General features: G+C 44.0%; 1 protein-coding gene across 1 annotated transcript; it reads right to left on the minus strand.

Annotated features, from left to right (window-relative positions):
• Positions 1-1,870: 1,870 nt before the first annotated feature.
• On the minus strand, positions 1,871-26,519 carry LOC110520429 (putative ribonuclease ZC3H12C). The gene is made up of 6 exons (XM_021597740.3): positions 26,102-26,519; positions 15,940-16,738; positions 15,631-15,770; positions 3,845-4,079; positions 3,616-3,722; positions 1,871-3,514 (listed from the first exon to the last, which is right to left on the minus strand). Exons 2-6 carry the CDS (start codon positions 16,629-16,631, stop codon positions 2,064-2,066), a joined length of 2,625 nt encoding a protein of 874 aa, XP_021453415.3. The 5' UTR covers positions 16,632-16,738; positions 26,102-26,519; the 3' UTR covers positions 1,871-2,063.
• Positions 26,520-26,945: the final 426 nt, after the last annotated feature.

Raw genomic sequence — 26,945 nt, forward strand, 5'->3', positions numbered from 1 at the left:
ATAGCCTTAGTTTGAAGAGAGAGCTGAGAACCACTGTACAGAAATATATCAAGAGAAAGATCATGACTGTCAATAGAGGCTGATGGTGAACAAATAATGGCTTCACCATAAAGCTGACCCCCACAGTCACACTCACATGACTGAGACCACCCAACACAATTTCAGTTCAACAATAATTAAACAACAACCCACCTTTTCCTGTCGATCAGTGCTATCCGGAATCCTTGGGACATCCCTACCTTAAACCCTCACCTCCATCCTAACCATTACCTAACCCAAACCTTAACCATTTCAAATGTCAACTTCAATGGGGTAGGGACGTCCCAAGGAACCCGGATATCACATACCTTTTTCTGTCCTCTCTATATGCTGATCATCAATCAATGTACAGTAGTTTGAAGAAATTGCATTTGATGCCCTTTTCTTTCACAAATACTTCTTAAAACACCATTTTTAAAAATCCCTAAATATTTACTGAACAACAGTTGCTCCTGTGTAATGATAATGCTGTTTAATCAGCTTCTTGACATGCCACATCTGGATTATCCTGGCAAAAAAGAAATGCTCATTAACAGGGATGGAAACATTTGAGAGAAATATGCTTCTTGTGCGTATGGAAAATATCTGGGATCTTGTATGAAACATGGGATCAATACTTTACATGTTGCGTTTATATTTTTGTTCAGTATATTTTAGAACAGTAACAAATGTGACCAATTACGCCACAAATACTCAAAATACCTTGTGTATAAATGTTCTCATATAAAACAATGATCTGGTTTAAGTTAATAGGATACAATTTGTATCAACGAGGAGAGGCATTCTCTTGTTCACTAAAGTATGGTCAGGTTACCTTGGCAACACAAGTCCAGTGTTTTGGACTGCTGTGTGTGAGTAAGGCACAGAGGTGTCATTGCCTAACTATTTATTATATTCACTCAGTGATAGTGACAACTTGCAATGGATTCTAAGCCAGGAGGTAGAGTCTAGAAATACCCTGTCCACAGACTGAAGTTACAGTTGTCTGTCTGTCTGGATGGTTACACCAGACGTCTTCTCTTGTAATGATACCCTCTTTAACTAAAATACTCTTACTCATAATGAAAATGACAAAGGGACAAATAAATTAACACATTCATACGTAAAATGAAAATATATATTAAAAAAACTGTTTAAACGAACAGTGCACCTGCACTAGTTTGAATATCCTCAAGAACCATCTTGATATGATTTCAATGGCCAGAATGTTTTTTGGAGGACAAAGAAAAATGATTAAAAAAAGGAAAAGAAAATCAATATCGCAATCTTCCATGCTGTGAAGTAAGTTTTTGGTCTCTCCCCAGAGAGGAACTAGCTCCTGTATGTAAGAGTAAACAATAATCTGGGGTTTTCACATTAACTTTATCAGGCCTTTAACAGTTGGAGTTCCTGCGTTTCACTTCTCTAAAGGGGAAATTCATCAAATCTTTCAATAATGATATCAAATTCACCACCTGTTTTAACAATTCTCTGATGAGAAATGACAGGGATAAAATTAAATCAGTGTAGCTTGGACTTATGTATTTGCTTTGTCTTTAAGTTTAAATGTTTGGAAGTGTAATTTTATGACGTTAAACCATACCCTAGATTTGGAATCCCAGAATTCACCCTGTTTTGACACCTCAGGACTTTCCCTAACTCTGAAGCACCCTGAAACACTTGAGCCCTCCTTACCCTATGATATGATTTCCAAAAATAAAATAAAAATCATAAATAAATCTATTAAAAGTGCCATTAAAAAATATTAAAAGCTATAGAAATAATTTTAAATATATTACAAAATAAATTAATTAAAGCAACACATCTCATTCAGAATCTCCGGAATCCTGACCTTAAGTGCTGAAGATGTTCTCATACCACACAACAGTAATGAACGAGCAGGGCAGTGAAAAAAAAACAATAAGGTTGAAAAAATAATATTTGATGGAAAAAGATAAAGCATCTTCCCCTGCATCGTAGATGTTTTGGGGAGACTATAGAGTTGAGCACGCCACTTATTTCCTCTGCTACAGTAGTGTCAGTACTCAGTAGCCAGCCTGGGACTTCTCAGCCAGGATGGCTGCAGCCAGCTGCTGGGCGTCCATCACATGGGGGTTCCTCACCATCACCACCCTCACCAGCTCTGGGGGGAAGATGTTACACAGGTTGACAAACACATTCTCCCTCACGTCCTGGTATCTGCCCAGGGCAGGGGGCTCCTGGTGCTGGGGGGCCGTAGAGTGGTGGGTAATGGGAGGAAGATGGGAGGAGGAAAGGGATTGAGGATGGGGAGAGTGTGTCCCCCTGGGCCAGGGCGAGTGCCAGGGTTGTTTGCGGCCCTCAGGCAGGGACTGGAAAGTGAAAGGCTCGTAGCAGGCCTGGGGGAGATGCTTGTAGTGGGGGTCCCATCTGGCCAGTCGCTGCTCCTGTCCTGGCCCAGGGTAGATCCTCCTTGGGTGGACAGGGGATTGCTTGTAGAGGCTGTTGTTGTCCTGCCAGGTGGAGTCCCCCAGGTTATGCCCCAGAGGAGAGCTGTGAGAGTGGGAGTGGGGGCTTGAGGTCTGGGATAGAGGTTGGGGAGGGTAGTTCCCAGAACAGCCAGAGTGGCTCCCCACAGACGGTTGCTGAATATGGGGAGGAAGGTAGGAGAGCTGAGCCTTGAAGTGGTGGAGGGAGGAGGGAGGATCCTCCAGGCTGCTCTGAGCTAGAGGGTAGCCATGGTGGGAGCCTCCATGGGGGTGCTGGGTCAAACCAGGGGGTGGGTGGTTGGGGTGATGTGGGTAGCAGCTAGGGCAGTGATGGTGGTGGTGATGGGGGTGGGGATAGTGGCACTTGAGGCTGTCATCCAGCAGCGGATCAGGGGAGAAGGAGTCTGAGCTCACGCTGCCCTCGCTGCTGCAGTCAGACACCATTGAGCCCGTCCGTAGGTCAGCTGGGAACAGCCGATCGGGGCTCCGCGGCACTACCAGGCTTAGGCTGGAGTAAGCCCCCATCAGGGAGTGGTAGCTTAGCTCCGGGGATTCACAGGTGGAGTATGACTTTGAGTGACCAAGCCCCGACAGCCCTGGAGCTCTGGAGGAGGTGTTCCCCCAGTCCTGAAGAGAGAAGCCATGGCTGGAAGGAGGTCCCCCAGGAGCAGAAGCCAGGAGGCTGCTGCTGCTGCTGCTACTGCTGCTGCTACTCCCTCTGCGGGCCTCTGTTTTAGTCCTCCTGCCCAGACGCTCTTCCAGGAGGTCGTTGTAGGAGGGGGCGCAAAGGCTGGGGTCCGACTGTCTCTTCGGGGGAGCTTGGTGGGGGTCTGGGATCCCGTCTACCCTGGAGCTGCTGGACATGCTGTGACTCTTCACCATCAGAGCCTCGCCCACCATTTTGGAGGAAGAGGTAGAGGATGAAGAGAAGTTCTTGGCACGCAGCTCGTCGGCCACAGCGCGTTGGGGCTGACTGCCTCTCTCAGGGTGGAAGAACTTACACTTGTGGCCGTAAGTGCACTTCTTCCCTAAGGAGAGATGGTTAATACAGGATGGTTAACTCTCAATTTTGAGACAAACCAAAAGAGGCTGAATGAATAATGCATAAGAGAGAATGGCTAGGTGTTACCATAGGGACATTGCTGCTTCCTGTGTTCTGGGATAACTGGTCTCTTCCTCAGGAAGTTCTCCAGACTGGGACCATGGCGACCCAGAGGATCATCAGGAGGCATGAACCTGGACACAACCACATACCAGACACAACATCAGATATCCACATATCAATCCCCTTGGAAAAACAACTCCAGATACTAATAGTGATAGGCTCTTTGTCCACTGTGTTGGTGGGACTTCCATACTTGTCATTGACGAACGTATACATGAGCAACCGCTCGTCAATGAACTTCTTCCACTCTGGCTTCTCATTGGCCAGGTCCCGGTAGTTGTCGTTAGAGACGATGATGCCGTCGGACTCGTAGGCCAGCTTGACGATGAAGCGGTCATCGTAGCAGACCACCCGGCGGCCCTGGACCCGACGAGAGGGAGTGAACACAAGGATCTTGTCTTTCTCCAGATGCCGCAATATCTCCTGGTCTAGAGAGAGAAGAGAGAGAGAGGTATGCATTATGTAACGCAATTGCAGAGGCCAAATTGAGCTCCGTAACACATCGCCATGCGCCTTTCAAATGTTGTAATAATGCGGAGGGCTCTGTATAGCTCCATATAGCTCCCCATTCACATGATTGGTTGACGGTAGGTGGGGGTCCTGTATAGATACAAACTCACTTCCTTGACACTAAGGTAACCTGCCTAAATGACTACCGACCCGTAGCACTCACGTCTGTAGCCATGAAATGCTTTGAAAGGCTGGTCATGGCTCAGATCAACACCATTATCCCAGAAACCCTAGACCCACTCCAATTTGTGTACCGCCCCAACAGATCCACAGATGATGCAATCTCCATTGCACTCCACACTGACCTTTCCCAGCTGGACAAAAGGAACACCTATGTGAGAATTTGTTTAATTGACTACAGCTCAGCGTTCATCACCATAGTGCCCTCAAAGCTCATCACTAAGCTAAGGACCCTGGGACTAAACACTTCCCTCTGCAACTGGATCCTAGACTTCCTGATGGGCTGCCCCTAGGTGGTATTGGTAAGTAACAACACATCCTCCACGCTGATCCTCAACACAGGGGCACCTCAGGGGTGCATGCTCAGTCCCCTCCTGTACTCCCTGTTCACTCATGACTGCATGGCCAGGCACAACTCCAACACCATCATTACATTTGCAGATGGACACAACAGTGATAGGCCTGATCACCAACAATGATGAGACAGCCTATAGGGAGGAGGTCAGAGACCTGACCGTGTTGTGCAAGGACAACAACCTCTCCCTCAACGTGATCAAGACAAAGGAGATGATTGTGGCCTACAGGAAAAGGAGGACCGAGCACGTCCCCATTCTCATCGACGGGGCTGTAGTGGAGTGGAACAGGTTAAGAACTTCAAGTTCCTTGGTGTCCACATCACAAACAAACTAACATGGTCCAAGCACACCAAGACAGTCGTGAAGAGGGCACGACAAAACCTATTCCCCCTCAGGAGACTGAAATTGATTTGGCATGGGTCCTCAGATCCTCAAAAGGTTTTACAGCTGCACCATTGAGATCATCCTGACGGGTTGCATCACTGCCTGGTATGGCAACTGCTCGGCCTCTGACCGCAAGGCCCTACAGAGGGTAGGGCGTACGGCCCAGTATATCACTCGGGCCAAGCTTCCTGCCATCCAGGACCTCTAAACCAGGCGGTGTCAGAGGAAGGCCCTAAAAATTATCAAAGACTCCTGTCACCCTAGTCATAGACTGTTCTTTCTACTACTGCACAGCAAGCGGTACCGGAGCGCCAAGTCTAGGTCCAAGAGGCTTCTAAACAGCTTCTACCCTCAAGCCATAACACTCCTGAACAGGTAATCAAATGGATACCCAGACTATTTGCATTGCCCCCCCACACACGCTGCTGCTACTCCCTGTTGTTATCAATGCATAGCCACTTTAATAACTCTACCTACATGTACATAATTACCTCAGTTACCTTGACGCCGGTGCCCCCGCACATTGACACATTGATTCTGTACTGGTACTCCTTGTATAAAGCCACACTATTGTTATTTACTGCTGCTCTTTAATTATTTGCTATTCTTATCTCATACTTTTTTTAGGTATTTTTTTAAATCTGCATTGTTGGTTAAGGGCTTTTAAGTAAGCATTTTGGCGCATGTGACAAATAACATTTGATTTGATTTGATTTCTTCACAACAGCTCTGCGCTGCTCTACAAAGCGCAAGAAGTGTGAATGCCCTGACTTCTGCAGAGGCGTATCACCGTAAATGATGCAAGGCCAATAAAGATGTCAGTTTGACCATGCAGCGCATTTAATGGTGAGATTTCACATGGTTAGCTCTGACAAATTAGCTCTGACAAATTGAAAACCTCAGTCATTGGCGACTCCATTAATCTCTGTATTAGACCTGCAGTAAAGAATCGATCAACGATCATACGCTGTTTACCAGGTGGCAGGGCTAACTACGTTAAGGCTAGTCTGAAGATGGTGCTGGCTAAGGCTAAAACTGGCGAGTGTAGAGAGTATAGGGATATTGTTATCCACGTTGGCACAAACAATGTTAGGATGAAACAGTCAGAGGTCACCAAGCGCAACATACCTTCAGCGTTTAAATCAGCTAGAAAGATGTGTCGGCATCAAGTAATTGTCTCTGGCCCCCTCCCAGTTAGGGGGAATGATGAGCTCGACAGCAGTCCCACAACTCAATCGCTGGTTGAAAACTGTTTTCTGCCCCTCTCAAAAGATAGAATTTGTAGATAATTGGCCCTCTTTCTGGGACTCACCCACAAACAGGACCAAGCCTGGCCTACTGAGGAGTGATGGTCTCCATCCTAGCTGGAGGGGTGCTCTCATCTTATTTATGAACATAGGCAGGGCTCTAACTCCTCTAACTCCACAATGAGATAGGGTGCAGGCCAGGCACCAGGCTGTTAGCCAGCCTGCCAGCTTAGTGGAGTCTGCCACAAGCACAGTCAGTGTAGTCAGCCCAGCTATCCCCATTGAGACCATGTCTGTGCCTCAATTTAGGTTGGGCAAAACTAAACATGGCAGTGTTTGCTCTAGCAATCTCACTGGAATAATGACCTCCTCCATTCCTGTCATTATTGAAAGAGATTGTGATACAGTATCTCACATCTCAAAATAGGGCTACTTAATGTTTGATCCCTCACTTCCAAGGCAGTTATAGTCAATGAACTCATCACTGATCATAGTCTTGATGTGATTGGCCTAACTGAAACATGGCATAAGCCTGGTGAATTTACTGTGTTAAATTAGGCCTCTCCTCCAGGTTACACTAGTGACCATATCCTCTGCGCTTCCCGCAAAAGCGGATGTGTTGCTAACATTTACGATAGCAAATTTCACTTCCCCCCCATAAAATGACCTTATTCAGCATTCTTCCCTGAATTCCTTTCAGACCTTGTAGTCATGGCAGATAATATGACATTTTTTGGTGACTTTAATATTCACATGGAAAAGTCCACAGACACACTCCAAAAGGCTTTCGGAGCCATCATCGACTCAGTGGATTTTGTCCAACATGTCTCCGGACCTACTCACTGCCACAGTCATACTCTGGACCTAGTTTTGTCCCGTGGAATAAATATTGTGGATCTTAATGTTTTTCCTCATAATCCTGGACTATCGGACCACCATTTATTACCTTTGCAATCACAACAAATAATCTGCTCAGACCCCAACCAAGGGTCATCAAAAGCCGTGCTATGAATTCTCGAACAACCCAATGATTCCTAAATTCGCTCCCAGACTCCCTCCACCTACCCAAAAACGTCAGAGTACAAACATTTGACCTTGTGTAATACCCTAGATGCAGTCGCACCACAAAAAACAAAAAACATTTGTCATAAGAAACTAGCTCCCTGGTATACAGAAAATATCAGAGCCCTGAAGCAAGCTTCCAGAAAATTGGAATGGAAATGGCACTACACCAAACTGGAAGTCTTCCGATTATCTTGGAAAAACAGTACCGTGCAGTATCGAAGAGCCCTCACTGCAGCTCGATCATCCTATTTTTCCAAATTAATTGAGGAGAATAAGAACAATTCAACATTTAGTTTTGATACTGTCGCAAAGCTAACTAAAAGCAGCATTCCCCAAGCAAGGATGGCTTTCAGTTCAGCAGTGATAAATTCATGAACTTCTTTGAGGAAAAGATCATGATCATTAGAAAGCAAATTACAGACTCCTCTTTAAATATACGTATTTCTCCAAAGCTCAGTTGTCCTGAGTCTGCCAGGGCCTAGGATCAAGGGAGACACTCAAGTTTTTAATACTATATCTCTTGACACATTGACTAAAATAGTCATGGCCTCTAAACCTTCAAGCTGCATACTGGACCCTATTTCATCTAAACTACCTAAAGAGCTGCTTCCTGTGCTTGGCCCTCCAATGTTAAACACAATAAACGCCTCCATATCCACTGGATGTGTACCAAACTCACTAAAAGTGGCAGTAATATAAACCTCTTCTGAAAAATCCAAACCTTGACCCAGAAAATATTAAAAACTATCGACCTATATCGAATCTCCCATTCCTCTCAAAATGTTTAGAAAAAAATGTTGCACAGCAATTCACTGCCTTCCTGAAGGCAAACCATGAATATGAAACACTTCAGTCTGGTTTTAGACCCCTTCATAGCACTGAGACTGCACTAGTGACGGTGGTAAATTACCTTTTAATGGTATCAGACCAATGCTCTGCATCTGTCCTCGTGCTCCTGGACCTTAGTGCTGCTTTTGATACCATCGATCACCACGTTCTTTTGGAGAGATTGGAAACCAAAATGGGTCTACCCTGACATGTTCTGGCCTGGTTTAGATCATATCTGTCATGAAAGATATCAGTTTTTCTCTGTGGATGGTTTGTCCTCTGACAATTCAACTGTAAATTCCGGTGTTCCTCAAGGTTTTGTTTTAGGACCACTATTGTTTTCACTATATATTTTTACCTCTTGGTAATGTCATTCAGAAACATAATGTTAACTTTCACTCCTATGCGGACGATGCACAGCTGTACATTTCATTAAAACAAGGCGAAGCCCCAACATTTCCCTCACTGGAAGACTGTGTTTCAGACATAAGGAAGTGGATGGTGGCAAATGTTTTACTTTTAAACTTGGACAAAACAAAGATGCTAGTTCTAGGTCCCAAGAAACAAAAATATATTCTGTTGTATCTGACAACTAATCTTGATGGTTGTACAGTTGTCTCAAATAAAAGGACCTCAGCGTTACTCTGGACCCTGATCTCTCTTTTGACGAACCTATCAAGACTGTTTCAAGGACAGCTTTTTTCCATCTACATAACATTACAAAAATCTGAAACTTTCTGTCCAAAAATGTTGCAGATCTTAATCCAAATCCACTGGCTCCAGGTCATCTATAGGTCCTTGCTAGGTAAAGCGCCGCCTTTCTCAGCTCACTGGTCACCATAGCAACTCCCACCCATAGCATGCGTTCCAGCAGGTATATTTCACTGGTCATCCCCAAAGCCAACACCTTCTTTGGCCACCTTTCCTTCCAGTTTTCTGCTGCCAATGACTGGAACAAATTGCAAAAATCACTGAAGTTGGAGACTTATATCTCCCTCACTAACTTTAAGCGTCAGCTGTCAGAGCAGCTTACCGATCGCTGCAGCTGTTCACAGCCCATCTGTAAATAGCCCATCCAACCAACCACGTACCTCATCCCCATATTTGTTTTTGTTTTTCTGCTCTTTTGCACACCAGCATTTCTACTTGCACATCCTCATCTGCACATATCACTCCAGTGTAAATTGCTAAATTGTAATTACTTCGCCAATATCGGCCTATTTATTGCCTTAGCTCCTTACTTAATTTACACACACTGTATACAGATTTTTCTATTGTTATTGACTGTACATTTGTTTATCCCATGTCTAACTCTGTGTTGTTGACTATTGTCGCACTGCTTTGCTTTATCTTGGCCAGGTCGCAGTTGTAAATGAGAACTTGTTCTCAACTGGCCTACCTGGTTAAATAAATACATAAAAAGAAAAGAAAACACGGCTACTAGAATCTTGACCAGAACTAAAAAATGTGATCATATTGCTCCAGTGCTAGCCTCTTTACACTGGTTTCCTAATAGCCTCTTCATCCTACCCCCTCCTTTTTTGAACATTCTGTTAAAAATCGCGCAAATTTTCAGCGTCCTGCTACTCATGCCAGGAATATAGTATATGCATATGATTAGTATGTGTGGATAGAAAACACTCTGAAGTTTCTAAAACTGGTTAAATCACGGCTGTGACTATAACAGAGCGTGTGTTTCATTGAAAAACGCAAGAAAAACTGCTCTCTGAAAGCAAAAAATAATTTCCATAAGTCACTTCCACCAGTTGTTAAAAGAGAACAGAATTTAATGGGAATTTGCCTGCACCTCATACAAATTCCGCACGATGGCGCCATTTTACTAATTTTCAATCGAATTAATTGTTGGAAAATACATCTGTCTGACCTCCAGTTTTCCAGTCTTCACCCGGATGCAGTTTAGGGAGAGATCAGATTGCATTGTTTTTGAAGTGAGGACCTATTGAAGAGACATCGCCCTGTAATCATTTTGATAGATTATAAACGTTTACTAATACCTAAAGTTGGATTACAAAAGGATTTCGAAGTGTTTTGTGAAAGTTTATCGTCGACTTTTTTAATTTTAAAAAATTACGCAGCGTTTAAAAACGATGATTTTTTCTGAATGACACAACTTCTATACAAAGCTATTTTGGGTATATATGGACCGATTTAAACGAAAAAAAGACCCAATAGTGATGTTTATGGGGCATATAGGAGTGCCAAGAAAGAAGCTCGTCTAAGGTAATGAATGTTTTATATTTTATTTCTGCGTTTTGGGTAGCGCCGGCTATCGCAAAATCTGTTGTTTACGTGTCGAGCTGGCATTTTGGGGGGTGCATGCTATCAGATAATAGCTTCTGATGCTTTCGCCGAAAAGCATTTTAAAAATCTGACTTGCTGGCTAGGTTCACAACGAGTGTAGCTTTAATTCAATACCCTGCTTGTGAATTTTGATCAAGGTTTGAGTTTTAACGAGTACATTTAGCATTTAGCGTAGCGCATTTGCATTTCCAGGTGCCTACTTGGGACATATGCGTCTCAAGTAGGAGCAAGAAGTTTGGCAAGGGCTGATTTCAAGGTTTTACTGCTAATCTTTCCAATTTGGTCCTATATACCTACACGTACGCTACAGTCACAAGATGCAGGCCTCCTTATTGTCCCTAGAATTTCTAAGCAAACAGCTGGAGGCAGGGCTTTCTCCTATAGAGCTCCATTTTTATGGAATGGTCTAACTATCCATGTGAGAGACGCAGACTCAGTCTCAACCTTTAGGTCTTTATTGAAGACTCATCTCTTCAGTAGGTCCTATGATTGAGTGTAGTCTGGCCCAGGGGTGTGAAGGTGAACGGAAAGGTACTGGAGCAACGAACCTCCCTTGCTGTCTCTACCTGGCCGGTTCCCCTCTCTCCACTGGGATTTTCTGCCTCTAACCCTATTACGGGGGCTGAGTCTCTGGCTTATTAGTGCTCTTCCAGGCCGTCCCTAGGAGTGGTGCGTCACTTGAGTGGGTTGAGTCACTGACGTGATCTTCCTGTCCGGGTTGACGCCCCCCCTCGGGTTCGTGCCATGGGGGAGATCTTCGTGGGCTATACTCTGCCTTGTCTCAGGGTAGTAAGTTGGTGGTTTGAAGATATCCCTCTAGTGGTGGTGGGGGCTGTGCTTTGGCGATGTGGGTGGGGTTATATTCTGCCTGTTTGGCCCTGTCCGGGGGTATTGTCGGATGGGGCCACAGTGTCTCCCGACCCCTCCTGTCTCAGCCTCCAGTATTTATGTTGCAATAGTTTTTGTGTCGGGGGGCTAGGGTCAGTCTGTTATATCTGGATTATTTATCCTGTCTTATCTGGTGTCCTTTGTGAATTTAAGTATGCTCCCTCTAACTCTCTTTCTCTCTTTCTCTTTCTCTCTTTTCTCACTTTTCTCTCTTCTCTCGGAGGACCTGAGCCCTAGGACCATGCCTCAGGACTACCTGGCCTGATGACTCCTTGCTGTCCCCAGTCCACCCCAGTCCACCTGCTGCTGCTCCAGTTTCAACTGTTCTGCCTGCAGCTATGGAACCCTGACCTGTTCACCGGACGTGCTACCTTGTGCCTTGTACTGCAGCTGCTGTCTCTAACTCTGAATGATCGGCTATGAAAAGCCAACTGACATTTACCCCTGAGGTGCTGACCTGTTGCACCATCTATGACCACTGTGATTATTATTATTTGACCCTGCTGGTCATACATGAATGTTTGAACATCTTGGCCATGTACTCTTATAATCTCCACCCAGCACAGCCAGAAGAGGACTGGCCACCCCTCAGAGCCTGGTTCCTCTCTAGGTTTCTTCCTGGGTTCCTGCCTTTCTAGGGAGTTTTTCCTAGCCACAGTGCTTCTACATCTGCATTGCTTGCTGTTTGGGGTTTTAGGCTGGGTTTCTGTATAGCACTTATGACATCGGCTGATGTAAAAGGGCTTTATAAATACATTTGATTGATTGATTGGACTTATACAGTATAATATAAACTAGGAACTTAGGTGCAGAAATCGACTATGGCTTCAGACTTTTACTCTGGTGAGACATGTAAAAACCAATTAATTAAGATGGCAACGACAGAGAGGGCTGCCTCACTTCTAGTCCTTTGGAAACTTTGCAATACACTCACAATAACATCTGCTAACCATGTGTATGTGACCAATAACATTTATTTTGATTTGATTTGAATTCATGAACAAAGCCACCCAGCGTTTGTTTGTGATTATTTTCTGATGAAACATTTAAATGTCAAGTAGCCCAACACCAGGGCTCGGCTTGTGCCTATAGAGAATGTAAAAGTACGCAATTCCCACCTATATGAAAATAAGCAATGATATCGGTAAAATGTTAGACAAGTCTATAACAGTCTAAAGTGGCTTCAGGTTTGTCCTTGAATTGGTGTGCATCCCTCGCTTTTGCAACCATGAAAAACACTTTAAAATTGAAACATAGTTACACATCATATATGTTTGTGTTTATATTGAACTTTTATCAATGATAAAACATAATGCAAGTCCTTTATACTGCAGAAATGTATGTTTATGCCTTGAAACAAAGTATCATTGGTGTTACTCAATTTCAATTAAGGGAAATCATTAATCTTATCCTCCATTTTTGTCCTCTCTAGTGAACATCAGTTCTTGGTCCGTATCTCTAAGGCCATGCAAGCCACTGTATTAAGTCATGTTGTCCCTTTGAGAGGACATTCTGGGATGTTCAATTATATCACGTGTGGTGGTATGACCGTGACAACTTTATCTTCCTGGTAGAAGAAAATGGCTGCCGTCAGAATCAGCACATTTTATGGAAATTTGAAAAGAAGTGTGTAATTAATAATTATCATTTTTGTCAGTTTGATATTCAAATTACTTCTAGTGAGTGAATATCCCAGGAATAGTTAAAAACCTTTTGTGACTAGCGGGCAGTATTTTCATTTTTGGAAAAATAACGTTCCCGTAGTAAACAGGATATTTTGTCAGGACAAGATGCTAGAATATGCATATAATTGACAGCTTTGGATAGTAAACACTCTAAAGTTTCCAAAATTGTAAAAATATTGTCCGTGAGTATAACAGAACTGATAGTGCAGGCAAAAGCCTGAGAAAAATCCAATCCGGAGGTGCCTCATGTTTTGAAAGCGCTGCGTTCCAATGCGTCCCTATTGAGTAGTGAATGGCCTATCAACCAGATTACCTTTTCTCCGTATTACCCAAGGTGTCTACAGCATTGTGACGTAGTTTTACGCATTTATGTTGAAGAATACCCGTAAGCGGCTACATTGCGCAAGTGGTCACCTGATGCTCTCAGAGTGATTCTGGCGTAAAATACAGATGTAGCCATTATTCCAATCGGTCCTACTGAAAAACCAATTGTCCCGGTGGATATATTATCGAATAGATATTTGGAAAAACACCTTGAGGATTGATTATAAAAAACTTTTGCCATGTTTCTGTCGATATTATGGAGCTAATTTGGAATATTTTTCCGAGTTTTCGTGACTGCAATTTCCGGGCGATTTCTCAGCCAAACGTGAAGAACAAACAGAGCTATTTCGCCTACAAAAATCATATTTTTTGAAAAAATGAACATTGGCTATCTAACTGGGAGTCTTGTGAGTGAAAACATCCGAAGCTCATCAAAGGTAAACGATTTAATTTGATTGCTTTTCTGATTTCCGTGACCAAGTTACCTGCTGCTAGCTGGACAAAATGCTATGCTAGGCTATCGATAAACTTACACAAATGCTTGTCTAGCTTTGGCTGTAAAGCATATTTTGAAAAAAGGCTAAGCTGTGTCTCAATATATTTCACTTGTGATTTACATGAATAGGAATATTTCCTAGGAATATTTATGTCCGTTGTGTTATGCTAATTAGTGTCCACCCGCCTCTTGAGGATTGACCACAAGTTCTCAATGTGATTAAGGTCTGGGGAGTTTTCTGGACATGGACCCAAAATATCGATGTTTTGTTCCCCGAGCCACGTAGTTATCACTTTTGCCTTATGGCAAGGTGCTCCATCATGCTGGAAAAGACATTGTTCATCACCAAACTGTTCCTGGATGGTTGGGAGAAGTTGCTCTCGGAAGATGTGTTGGTACCATTCTTTATTCATGGCTGTGTTCTTAGGCAAAATTGTGAGTGAGCCCACTCCCTTGGCTGAGAAGCAACCCCACACATGAATGGTCTCAGGATGCTTTACTGTTGGCATGACACAGGACTGATGGTAGCGCTCACCTTGTCTTCTCCGGACATGCTTTTTTCATGATGCCCCAAACAATTTAAAAGGCAATTCATCAGAGAAAATGTGAGGCAGATGAACTCACACCTGCCTGCTGCCATTCCTGAGCAAGCTCTATACTGGTGGTGCCCAAATCCCGCAGCTGAATCAACTTTAGGAGACGGTCCTTGCGCTTGCTGGACTTTCTTGGGCACAATGAAGCCTTCTTCACAACAAATGAACCACTCTCCTTGAAGTTCTTGATGATCCGTTAAATGGTTGATATAGATGCAATCTTACTTCAGCAATATCCTTGCCTGTGAAGCCCTTTTTGCGCAAAGCAATTATTGCTGTTTCCTTGCAGGTAGCCATGGTTGACAGAGGAAGAACAATGATTCCAAGCACCACCCTCCTTTTGAAGCTTCTAGTCTGTTATTCGAACTCAATCAGCATGACAGAGTGATCTCCAGCCTTGTCCTCGTCAACACACACCTGTGTTAACGAGAGAATCACTGACATGATGTCAGCTGGTCCTTTTGTGACAGGGCTGAAATGCAGTGGAAATGTTTTTGTGGGATTCAGTTTATTTGCATGGCAAAGAGGGACTTTGCAATTAATTGCAATTCATCTGATCACTCTTAATAACATTCTGGAGTATATGCAAATTGCCATCATACAAACTGAGGAAGCAGACTTTGTGAAAATTAATATTTATGTTATTCTCAAAACATTTTTCGCCCTTACTGTACATGTTTTCATAATTAAATCATAATGACCACTACAGAGGACAATTTTGCTCTTACCATGAAATATAAATAACTATTTTTTTTTTAAATAACTAAATAATTTTTTCTAAACACATTTTTGGTAACATGTTTTTTTCCACCCCAAACACTTATGTTATGTAAAAAAACAAAAAAACAATTCCAAACATTTTTTGGGGGGTCTCAGGAGGATAGATCACGGTTTTTAAGGGTTAATGTCCTGAGATTTGAGCATCCTCAATTACCTAAAATGTGTTATTGGTGTTACTGTCCTTTGACAGTAAAGTGAAGACACACATGTTGGGAGAAAGAGGTGATTTAAAACAGGAATGAGGGTGGAGTTTAATCAAAATAAGGTGGGGGTTTGGAGAGTTATGGAATGTTGGGGGTGCACGTGGAAATGCTGGTTAACCTGTGATGAGAGTGTCCGGTCTGGACTGTTCCTTTCTCCAGGCGGGCACAAACACAGTGATGTCACGGTGACCGCGCTCAAGGAACCAATCAACAGCCAGCTGGATGCCGTGACAGGAGAACACTTCCTTATTCCCATGGCTGTGGAAAAACATACACAAATCCATGGTCATGAAATTCTTGGCGTCTTCGTTTATTTCTATAATACTACAGAATAAAGATTAGAAGAACTAGTGGATAAGGTTTTTCAGAGTGAAAAGGAACCTGAGTAAAGTGTTTCTGAATGCAGCAGCAGTTTGTGTTGACTCACCTCATGGCTACATTACTCCCATCCACCACCACAGGCCTGATGTTCTCCTTGTCATCCAACAGCAGCTGGGAGGAGCAGTCCAGCCTGCAGGAGTCCAGAGAGGAGGAGGATAAGGAGGAGGAGGAGGGCGAGTGGGAGGTGGCTGACCCTCCAGCCTGATCCGTTTCTGACTTGGTGCCCAGTTTGACCAGTTCTCCCAGTATGTCATTGATGAGGGCGTCGGGCCCTAGCTTCCGCACAACCAGCAGAACCAGCTCCTCAGAGTAGCCCAGCTTCAGGGCAAACTCCAACTTGGAGCGATACTCTGTGAAGGGGTTGGTGGAGTGTTTTGGGTCTCTAGATTGGGGGCTCTGTGCCGGGCCCTGCCCAGCAGGGTGACAGGGGAGTGGGTGGGTGGTCTGAGCATCAGAACCAGAGCCATGTTGGACCCCTCGCTCATCCTCGCTGTCTGACGCAGCACTCTCTTCAGAGGAGTTACTACAACAACTACTACTGCTGATGCTGCTACTACTGACACTGCTATGGGTGCCTCCTACCTCCGTCTCGTCCCTCTCCAAGGCTCCTGAGTGGGTGCCAACTGTGGCACTCAAGCTGGCCTGGCGGTCGGTGCCTTCCACGTGGAGGTAGTCCAAATCCAGCCCCAGGTTGAGGATGTGGCCTGTTTCATCCTCCAGATGGTCCTTCAGGCCCATTAAGCCGTCTCATACATCCAGTATCTAACACCGGACCTCTGACCCCGGATGACCCCAATGTCACTGCTGCTGATAGGCTGCTCTCTGACCAATCCTGAGACAGAAGCCTGGGGGAGAAGGAGGGGCATTGGTCAGACTGGTTTCCTCCTGTAAATCTGGGAAATTTTCAATACTTTTCTATCTGAACCTTTCGTAATGTTACAATTAACCCCCAAGTGATTTGACTCCTATTTCCTAACTTGTTGAGATACTTTATAACAGCCAGAGTAAATCAGCCCTCCCCATGCTGCAGGCGGTAGGTAACCTTGAAGAGCTCTAATTGAGTAACCTGAGCTGTAGTAGAGCTTATTAAGCGTTAGGCTGAATGACACACCAGATGCATTTCCAAAAGGGCAGGTTTAAAACCATAATTTCCATCATTCACTTCAACTGATTTGCATTTTAGCAGCGATGAGATCAGCAGTCAGAGAAGCTCTCATCAACGTCGGTGTTAACAACACACCGTGCTAAGACACACAAACCTGGCAGAATTGACACTAAATAACATACTCTGCATTGCACCTACACCCATACATTTTTTTTTGTCTTGACATGATTTAAAGGGCTCTTTACATCCACCACCTGATGTTCAAACTAGGATCAGTGGTTGTGTGCTGGGGTTTGTGATTGGCTGAAAAAAAGAAAGACCTGTTCTAATGGGCCAGCCTCCTAATTTCTCAGTGACCCCTTTAAAAGGGACATGTATTACAGCATCATCTGAACACGGTGACACACTAATGTAGGGACCCAGGGAAACCTGGACTCAGGGGTATACGCAATATAATAAAGAATTATATAAACAAAACTCTAAACAATTAGAGTTATTTATTTATTTATTTCACCTTTATTTAACCAGGTAGGCAAGTTGAGAACAAGTTCTCATTTACAATTGCGACCAGGCCAAGATAAAGCAAAGCAGTACGACACATACAACGACACAGAGTTACACATGGAGTAAAACAAACATACAGTCATTAATACAGTAGAAACAAGTCTATAAACGATGTGAGCATATGAGGTGAGATAAGGGAGGTAAAGGCAAAAAAAAGGCCATGGTGTCAATGGAAATACAATATAGCAAGTAAAACACTGGAATGGTAGATTTGCAGTGGAAGAATGTGCAAAGTAGAAATACAAATAATGGGGTGCAAAGGAGCAAAATAAATAAATAAATAAAATAAAATAAATACAGTAGGGAAAGAGGTAGTTGTTTGGGCTAAATTATAGGTGGGCTATGTACAGGGGCAGTAATCTGTAAGCTGCTCTGACAGCTGGTGCTTAAAGCTGGTGAGGGAGATAAGTGTTTCCAGTTTCAGAGATTTTTGTAGTTCGTTCCAGTCATTGGCAGCAGAGAACTGGAAGGAGAGGCGGCCAAAGAAAGAATTGGTTTTGGGGGTGACCAGAGAGATATACCTGCTGGAGCGCGTGCTACAGGTGGGTGATGCTATGGTGACCAGCGAGCTAAGATAAGGGGGGACTTTACCTAGCAGGGTCTTGTAGATGACATGGAGCCAGTGGGTTTGGCGACGAGTATGAAGCGAGGGCCAGCCAACGAGAGCGTACAGGTCGCAATGGTGGGTAGTATATGGGGCTTTGGTGACAAAACGGTTTGCACTGTGATAGACTGCATCCAATTTGTTGAGTAGGGTATTGGAGGTTATTTTGTAAATGACATCGCCGAAGTAGAGGATTGGTAGGATGGTCAGTTTTACAAGGGTATGTTTGGCAGCATGAGTGAAGGATGCTTTGTTGCGAAATAGGAAGCCAATTCTAGATTTAACTTTGGATTGGAGATGTTTGATATGGGTCTGGAAGGAGAGTTTACAGTCTAACCAGACACCTAAGTATTTGTAGTTGTCCACGTATTCTAAGTCAGAGCCGTCCAGAGTAGTGATGTTGGACAGGCGGGTAGGTGCAGGTAGCGATCGGTTGAAGAGCATGCATTTAGTTTTACTTGTATTTAAGAGCAATTGGAGGCCACAGAAGGAGAGTTGTATGGCATTGAAGCTTGCCTGGAGGGTTGTTAACACAGTGTCCAAAGATGGGCCAGAAGTATACAGAATGGTGTCGTCTGCGTAGAGGTGGATCAGAGACTCACCAGCAGCAAGAGCGACATCATTGATGTATACAGAGAAGAGAGTAGGTCCAAGAATTGAACCCTGTGGCACCCCCATAGAGACTCCCAGAGGTCCGGACAGCAGACCCTCCGATTTGACACACTGAACTCTATCAGAGAAGTAGTTGGTGAATAAGGCGAGGCAATCATTTGAGAAACCAAGGCTGTCGAGTCTGCCGATAAGGATGTCGTGATTGACAGAGTCGAAAGCCTTGGCCAGATCAATGAATACGGCTGCACAGTAATGTTTCTTATTGATGGCGGTAAAGATATCGTTTAGGACCTTGAGCGTGGCTGAGGTGCACCCATGACCAGCTCTGAAACCAGATTGCATAGCAGAGAGGGTATGGTGAGATTCGAAATGGTCGGTAATCTGTTTGTTGACTTGGCTTTCGAAGACCTTAGAAAGGCAGGGTAGGATAGATATAGGTCTGTAGCAGTTTGGGTCAAGAGTGTCCCCCCCTTTGAAGAGGGGGATGACCGCAGCTGCTTTCCAATCTTTGGGAATCTCAGATGACACGAAAGAGAGGTTGAACAGGTTAGTAATAGGGGTGGCAACAATTTTGGCAGATCATTTTAGAAAGAAAGGGTACAGATTGTCTAGCCCGGGGTCCAGATTTTGCAGCTCTTTCAGAACATCAGCTGACTGGATTTGGGAGAAGGAGAAATGGGGAAGGCTTGGGCGAGTTGCTGTGGGGGGTGCAGTACTGTTGAACGGGGTAGGAGTAGCCAGGTGGAAAGCATGGCCAGCCGTAGAAAAATGCTTATTGAAATTCTCAATTATAGTGGATTTATCAGTGGTGACAGTGTTTCCTATCTTCAGTGCAGTGGGCAGCTGGGAGGAGGTGTTCTTATTCTCCATGGACTTTACAGTGTCCCAGAACTTTTTTGTGTTAGTGTTGCAGGAAGCAAATTTCTGCCTGAAAAAGCTAGCCTTGGCTTTTCTAACTGCCTGTGTATAATGGTTTCAAGCTTCCCTGAAAAGCTGCATATCACGGGGGCTGTTCGATGCTAATGCAGAACGCCATAGGATGTTTTTGTGTTGGTTATGGGCAGTCAGGTCTGGGGAGAACCAAGGGCTATATCTGTTCCTGGTTCTAAATTTCTTGAATGGGGCATGCTTATTTAAGATGGTTAGGAAGGCATTTAAAAACAAAATAACCAGGCATCCTCTACTGATGAGATCAATATCCTTCCAGGATACCCCGGCCAGGTCGATTAGAAATGCCTGCTCGCTGAAGTGTTTCACGGAGCGTTTGACAGTTATGAGTGGAGGTAGTTTGACCGCTGACCCATTACGGATGCAGTCAATGAGGCAGTGATCGCTGAGATCTTGGTTGAAGACAGCAGAGGTGTATTTAGAGGGCAAGTTGGTTAGGATGATATCTTTGAGGGTGCCCGTGTTTACGGCTTTGGGGAGGTACCTAGTAGGTTCATTGATAATTTGTGTGAGATTGAGGGCATCAAGCTTAGATTGTAGGATGGGTGGGGTGTTAAGCATGTTCCAGTTTAGGTCGCCTAGCAGCACGAGCTCTGAAGATAGATGGGGGGCAATCAGTTCACATATGGTGTCCAGAGCACAGCTGGGGGCAGAGGGTGGTCTATAGCAGGCGGCAACGGTGAGAGACTTGTTTTTAGAGGTGGATTTTTAAAAGTAGAAGTTCAAATTGTCTGGGTACAGACCTGGATAGTAGGACATAACTCTGCAGGCTATCTTTGCAGTAGATTGCAACACCGCCCCCTTTGGCAGTTCTATCTTGTCTGAAAATGTTGTAGTTTGGGATGAAAATTTCTGAATTTTTGGTGGTCTTCCTAAGCCAGGATTCAGACACAGCTAGAACATCCGGGTTGGCAGAGTGTGCTAAAGCAGTGAATAAAACAAACTTAGGGAGGAGGCTTCTAATGTTAATATGCATGAAACCAAGGCTATTATGGTTACAGAAGTCATCAAAAGAGATGCCTGGGGAATAGGAGTGGAGCTAGGCACTGCAGGGCCATCCTTCAGGATGGAGGTCTGTTTTTAGCCACCTCGTGCGTTTCTGTCGGTAGGATTAGTAGGGTTCCGTGATCAATCCTATTCGCAAAAAAAAAAATTGATATAGTTATAGAGGCCCAAGAAAGAAAAAAAAATGTCCGATAGGTCTATTCAGATAGCAGCCGATAAGACAGCTAACGATTAGCGGACCGCAGATGGGTGTTCGGGTAACGTCGCGACGGAGGAGCCAGCTGGATAACTCCCTCGGGCAGATAACGTCGGTAGTCCAGTTGTGAAGGCCCGGTGGGGCTCCGTGTTGGCAGTAAAACGGTTCCGGATAGGTGATTGTAGCCCAGGAGTGACTGATGGAACTCTTCAGCTGGCTAGCTCTGGAATAATTTATGTTTGCTCCGGAATCGACTTAAGCCGATAGTCACACGGATAGCAGCTAGCTAGCTGCGAGATCTAGGTATAAATGTCCAGAGCTTGCGGTTGAAATCCGGGGAAATGGAGAGAAAAATAGGTCCGGTATATTCCGGTCCGAGCCGCGCCGTACAAAACTGGCGATAGATTTTTGAGCTAAAGGATAGCTGATGACCACAAACCGTGGTTAGCTGAATACGAACGATTAGCCAGTAAATAAGCTAACTAGCTTCTGGCTAGCTTCTGATTAGCTTCTGGTTAGCTTCAGGCTAGCTTCTGGTTAGCTTCTGGTTAGCTTCTGGCTAACTTCTGGCTAGCTTCTGTCTAGTTTCTGGCTAGCTTCTGGCTAGCTTCTGGTTAGCTTCTGGCTAGCTTCTGGTTAGCTTCTATGGAGGATTACAGTTTGAGGTAAATAGTACTTTCCTTTTTTTAAATATAAATTGGTGAGGCGGGTTGCAGGAGAGTGTTTTGAAGATGAGTTTATGGAAAAGCAAAAATATATATAAATAGGTATGCGAAGAAAGTTGTAAATATATATATATACGGGACAATACAAGACGAGGACAAAAGACGTCTGACTGCTATGCCATCTTGGCCACTTATTAAGGTTAGGGTTAAGGTTAGTAGTTAGGTTAAAGAGTTAAGGTTAGGGGAAGGGTTAGCTAACATATTAAATTGTTGCAAAGTAGCTAAAAAGTAGTAAGTAGTTGCACAGTTGCTAATTAGCTAAAATGCTAAAGTTGTCAGTGATGAGATTTGAACACGGAATCATTGGGTTGCTAGACTTTTGCATTATATTAATATTTAATCAATGTGCACAAGCAGTTGTCCTATAGCCCTGTATTTACACCAGACCACTGCACATCTAACTTAAGGGAATGTCTGGAGTGGTATATGATTGTGTTTAAGTGTGTGGAGTGAAATATGAGTGTGTATGAGTGTGTGTGCGGAGTGATATATGAGTGTGTATAAGTGTGTGTGTGTGTGTGGAGTGATGTATGAGTGTGTATATGTCTGTGTGTGTCTGCATGTATAAGTAGGGTAAAAGTGGGATCTCAGTACTGGAAAAAAGGCCTCCTAATGACCTGCCCCTCAGTATCCAAGCTGCTACCCCATTGTGGGTCGCTATGAATGCCACAAGATGGCTGAAATAATTTAGTCCTCTAACAACAAAAGGGGCACAAACAAAGAAAGAGAGAGTGTGTGTGTGGGAGGGTGATATGGGGGGGCTAAAGTGTGTCTGGCTTGCCGTCCCCAAACAATGCTGCTGCCACCCCAATCTGGACTCCTCTGACAGAGCATTGTTCCACAGCGGCGTGCGGTGTGCACAGACAGAGGATGGGGCTATTCAAACACACACACACACACACACACACACACAATTACCCCATTAAAATCAGAACAGATGTACTTGTGCGGGCCTGAGTCACTGCTCATCAGATGGAATCCGCAAGTGTTTAAACATGATAAGACACACTACACACACACCTACACAAACACACTCACCAACACACACACACACACCAACACTACACACACACAAACACAAACAAACACACCAACACGAACACGAACACACACACCAACATGAACACACACACACCAGCACTACACACACACCAACACGAACACACACACCAACACGAACACAAACACACACACACACACACACACACACACACACACACACACACACACACACACACACATACACACACACACCAACACCACAAACACACCTACACGAACACACTCACCAACACACCACACACACAAACACAAACAAACACACCAACACGAACACGAACACACACACCAACATGAACACACACACACCAGCACTACACACACACCAATACTACACACACACACCAACACTACACATACACTCTTATTCTCTCTCTCTTTAAACACAAACACACAACCTCCAAATTTTACCCAAACAATCTTCCAAACAAATACAGACACCATTAAAATCTTCCATAAGCAGTGGATAAGGAGGTCAGATTATTTCCATGTTTCTACACATCATAGAGATACTCATTCTCCCCATGAAGATAAGTAGTACAGTGCAGTTCTCAGTCCATTGATTGTACTGTAGTCAGATGTAAAGGACCATGGCTGAATAGACACTGAATTTAAATTACAATGTAGAGAGTTCCAAGGCTTTGAGATCAGATCAATGAATGCCAAAGGTCCTTTGACTCATTTATAGAGGACTGTGTCCATTTCTTCTTTATTTTACTTATTTATATGATGATTTAAATGTAATCTTGTTTTATTAAACACAACAACAGAAACCAGAACAATTCTGTATTAGAGATGAAGAGAAACTTGAATGGCTATTTAGAAAATAAGTGACCCTGGTTGCACATTTTATTTTGCATACAATAACCACAGACACTAGCAGTCCTAGAAACGCCACAACTGCTCTTCTCTCTGCGCTGCCTCAGTCTCCAGCAAAGATGAGTGGAAGTAAATGTAAAGCTATACTTCCAGCTGGAGAGAGATACAAATAAAGACAAAGAATGATATGGAAAAATGGAAATAAAGGGCAAGCTAGATCTAGACATGGAGATAGCGACAGAGATGGAAGTGGGCGTTAAGGTCCTACTACAGTGAGCAGATGCTGCAGCCTCCTCCAGTGTTCGAGACGGTTGTACCTGGGGCTGGGGGAGAGAGCCAGGGTTAGCCCCCTTAGGCCCTGCTATCTCCCCTGGGGCTGGGGAAGACCTGACCTATTCCCCTCCGAATGCTGAGCCATGACACTCTGAAGTCTGCACTGAGCCAGGGACAAAGAAAGGGAGGTAAGAGGAGTGAAAGAGAGGGGGAGGAGGGACAGGGGGAGTGTATAGGCAGCAGGGGCAACAGATGCCTACTGAAACCACAGGGGACCATGGAAACTGGCGCTCAGTAAAGGCTGATACATATCACCACTGTCATGTGACCCGGTAATGGACCTCACTTTCACCCCTCAGCACAGACATGAACACAAATTTCCATTTGCTCAGTCGTTCACTCATTTTATATTCTGCCCCCCCATCTCTCTCTCTCTTGCTGTTGCTTCTCTCTCTCGCTCTCTCAATTAAATTAAATTAAATGGGGCTTTATTGGCATGGGAACATTGCCAAAGCAAGTGAAATAAACAATAAACAAAAGTTAACATTTTTAAATATTAAAATGTAACAGCAAATATTGCACTCAAAAATACATTTCATGTGTTATATTATCAGCTATGTACAGTGTTTTAGCAATGTGCAAATACCTCTAGTACGAATAGTAGAGGAAGATAAATCAACAGATAAATATTGGTGTTATTTACAATGTTGTTTGTGCTCCACTGGTTGCCCTTTTCTCGTGGCAATGTGCCACAAATCTTACTGCTGTGATTGCACACTGTGGTATTTCGCCTGACAGACAGATATGTGAGTTTATCCGTGTTTGATTTGTTTTAAAATTCTTTGTGGGTCTGTGTGATCTGTGGCAGGAGGTTAGGAAGTGCAGCTCAGTTTCCACCTCATATTGTGGGCAGTGTGCACATAGTCTGTGTCACGGGTGTCGTCGGATGAAGGATGAGACCAAGGCGCAGCGTACTTTGAGTTCCACATACTTTATTAACAAACTGAAACTTTAGAAAAGACAAAACAATAAAGAATAGAACGACCGACCAGCTTCGTTGTGCAAACTACCTGCACACAAACAAAGACAAGATCCCACACAGAAGGAGGGAAAAGGGCTGCCTAAGTATGATCCACAATCAGAGACAACGATAGACAGCTGCCTCTGATTGGGAACCACACTCGGCCAGAAACAAAGAAATAAAGAACATAGAATGCCCACCCAAATCACACCCTGACCAAACCAAAAAAGAGACATAAAAAGGCTCTCTAAGGTCAGGGTGTGACAGTCTGTCTTCTCTTGAGAGCCAGGTCTGCCTATAAGTGGCCTCTATCAATAACAACGCTCACTGTGTCTGTACATAGCGACAGTGGACAGGTTGTCTCTCTCGCTCCCTCAGACAGAAATATTCACTGTATCATAATATACTGTGTGCGAAAGTATGTTTTATTTTCATTGGCAGCAATCCCTGACCTGTCTTTCCCCTGTCATTAAACATGAAGACTGGTGACTCTGAAAGTGCCTGACTACATGGATTGAACAATTTGATCTTTCCAACATAAACTGTATCTTTAGCCCAAAGGCGAAATGAAAAGCTTCAACATTAACACACTCCATCTTGTATTGTCTACTCCAACACTGTTTTATGGGTTAGAGCTATCTGGGATCCTTGGGCCATCCATACCCATAACCCTTACCTAACACTAACCTTAACCATTTTAAATGTAAACTTCAATGGGGTAGGGATTCCCTGGTTGCTATGTTCAGAGTATAAACATAATAATGTATTCCATTTAGCAGACGCTTTTATCCAAAGCAACTTAAAGTCATGCATACATACATTTTACATATGGGTGGCCCCTGGAATCAAACCCATAACCCTGGTGGTGCAAGCACCCTGCGCTACCGACTGAGGACCACATATCTATGTTTAGGACAATTAGCATCTTACATCTTTGCTGTTTTACTGATAGTATACCGGTATTATTGATTGTAGTCTATTTATCAATTCATTTATCATAGATATCAAATGAATAAATCATCAAACTGGGATAAAGCTTATCTATCATTAGATACATTTAAGATTGTTTCCAACCAAGCAATCGGAAAACAAAAACACTTAATCAAACACTTAAAGTAAATCACATAATCAATGACAATGAACAATTGTGCACTAAACTGTGCAACGGTCAGGATCAGGCAGAGAAAAATTTGATTTCAGATGTCGTTTTTACACTTGTTGTAACTATAAAATGAATGTATATAACTGCCTATACAAATGTTTATTAAAAGACTTACCACAGGCTTCAAGGAAGAAGAAAAGAACAGCAACACAAATACAGAAGGAACTCCTAAAGATATGCTCTGGACAGAATAGCTTTGGTCATTCCAGCATGCCAGAAGGACTTTCTCAGCTTTTTCAAATTTTGTACGTACAAATCCAGGTTCTATGTATCCAGCAGAGAATGAATAAAGTGACAAAAAATCCAAACGGAGGTGTAGTGAATCAAGTTTCCTTGTAGCACAGTGGTCCAAACTCAACTCAACGCCTTTTTAGGTTTGGTAGTGCTGCAGTCTGGTCCCAAGGCAGGAGGGTTGAACAATGTGAGTGTGAACAGATGGAGCTGCAGTGTCTACCATTCATTTCCCCATGACACACAGTCTGCCTAGTGACCAATAAGAGCACAGCAGTGAACACCACCAAGCCGTCTACTCCGGCACACATTTATTCACACACGCAAACATACACACACAAACTCACTCACTCACACTCACTCACTCACTGACACACTCACACACTCACACACTCACACACTCACACACTCACACACTCACACACTCACACACACACACACACACACACACACACACACACACACACACACACACACACACACACACACACACACACACACACACACACACACACACACCACCCTAAACCCACTACCTCAACCCCCCCCCCCATCAACACACACAAACCCACACACACCAATATGGCAATAAAATAAGCACCTCTCCCTTCCCTCCACCCCTCCAGCTCGAGCCATGAATGGACAAGGGGCGTGCACTGACAATGGCAGTCAAACAAAAGGGTCCCGGCCGGCAGGCAGCTGCAGAGGCACCAGGCTGCAGCCATTAC

This window comes from Oncorhynchus mykiss, chromosome 3 (assembly GCF_057628025.1).
Source record: "Oncorhynchus mykiss isolate SJ-2025 chromosome 3, ASM5762802v1, whole genome shotgun sequence".
Taxonomy (NCBI): domain Eukaryota; kingdom Metazoa; phylum Chordata; class Actinopteri; order Salmoniformes; family Salmonidae; genus Oncorhynchus; species Oncorhynchus mykiss.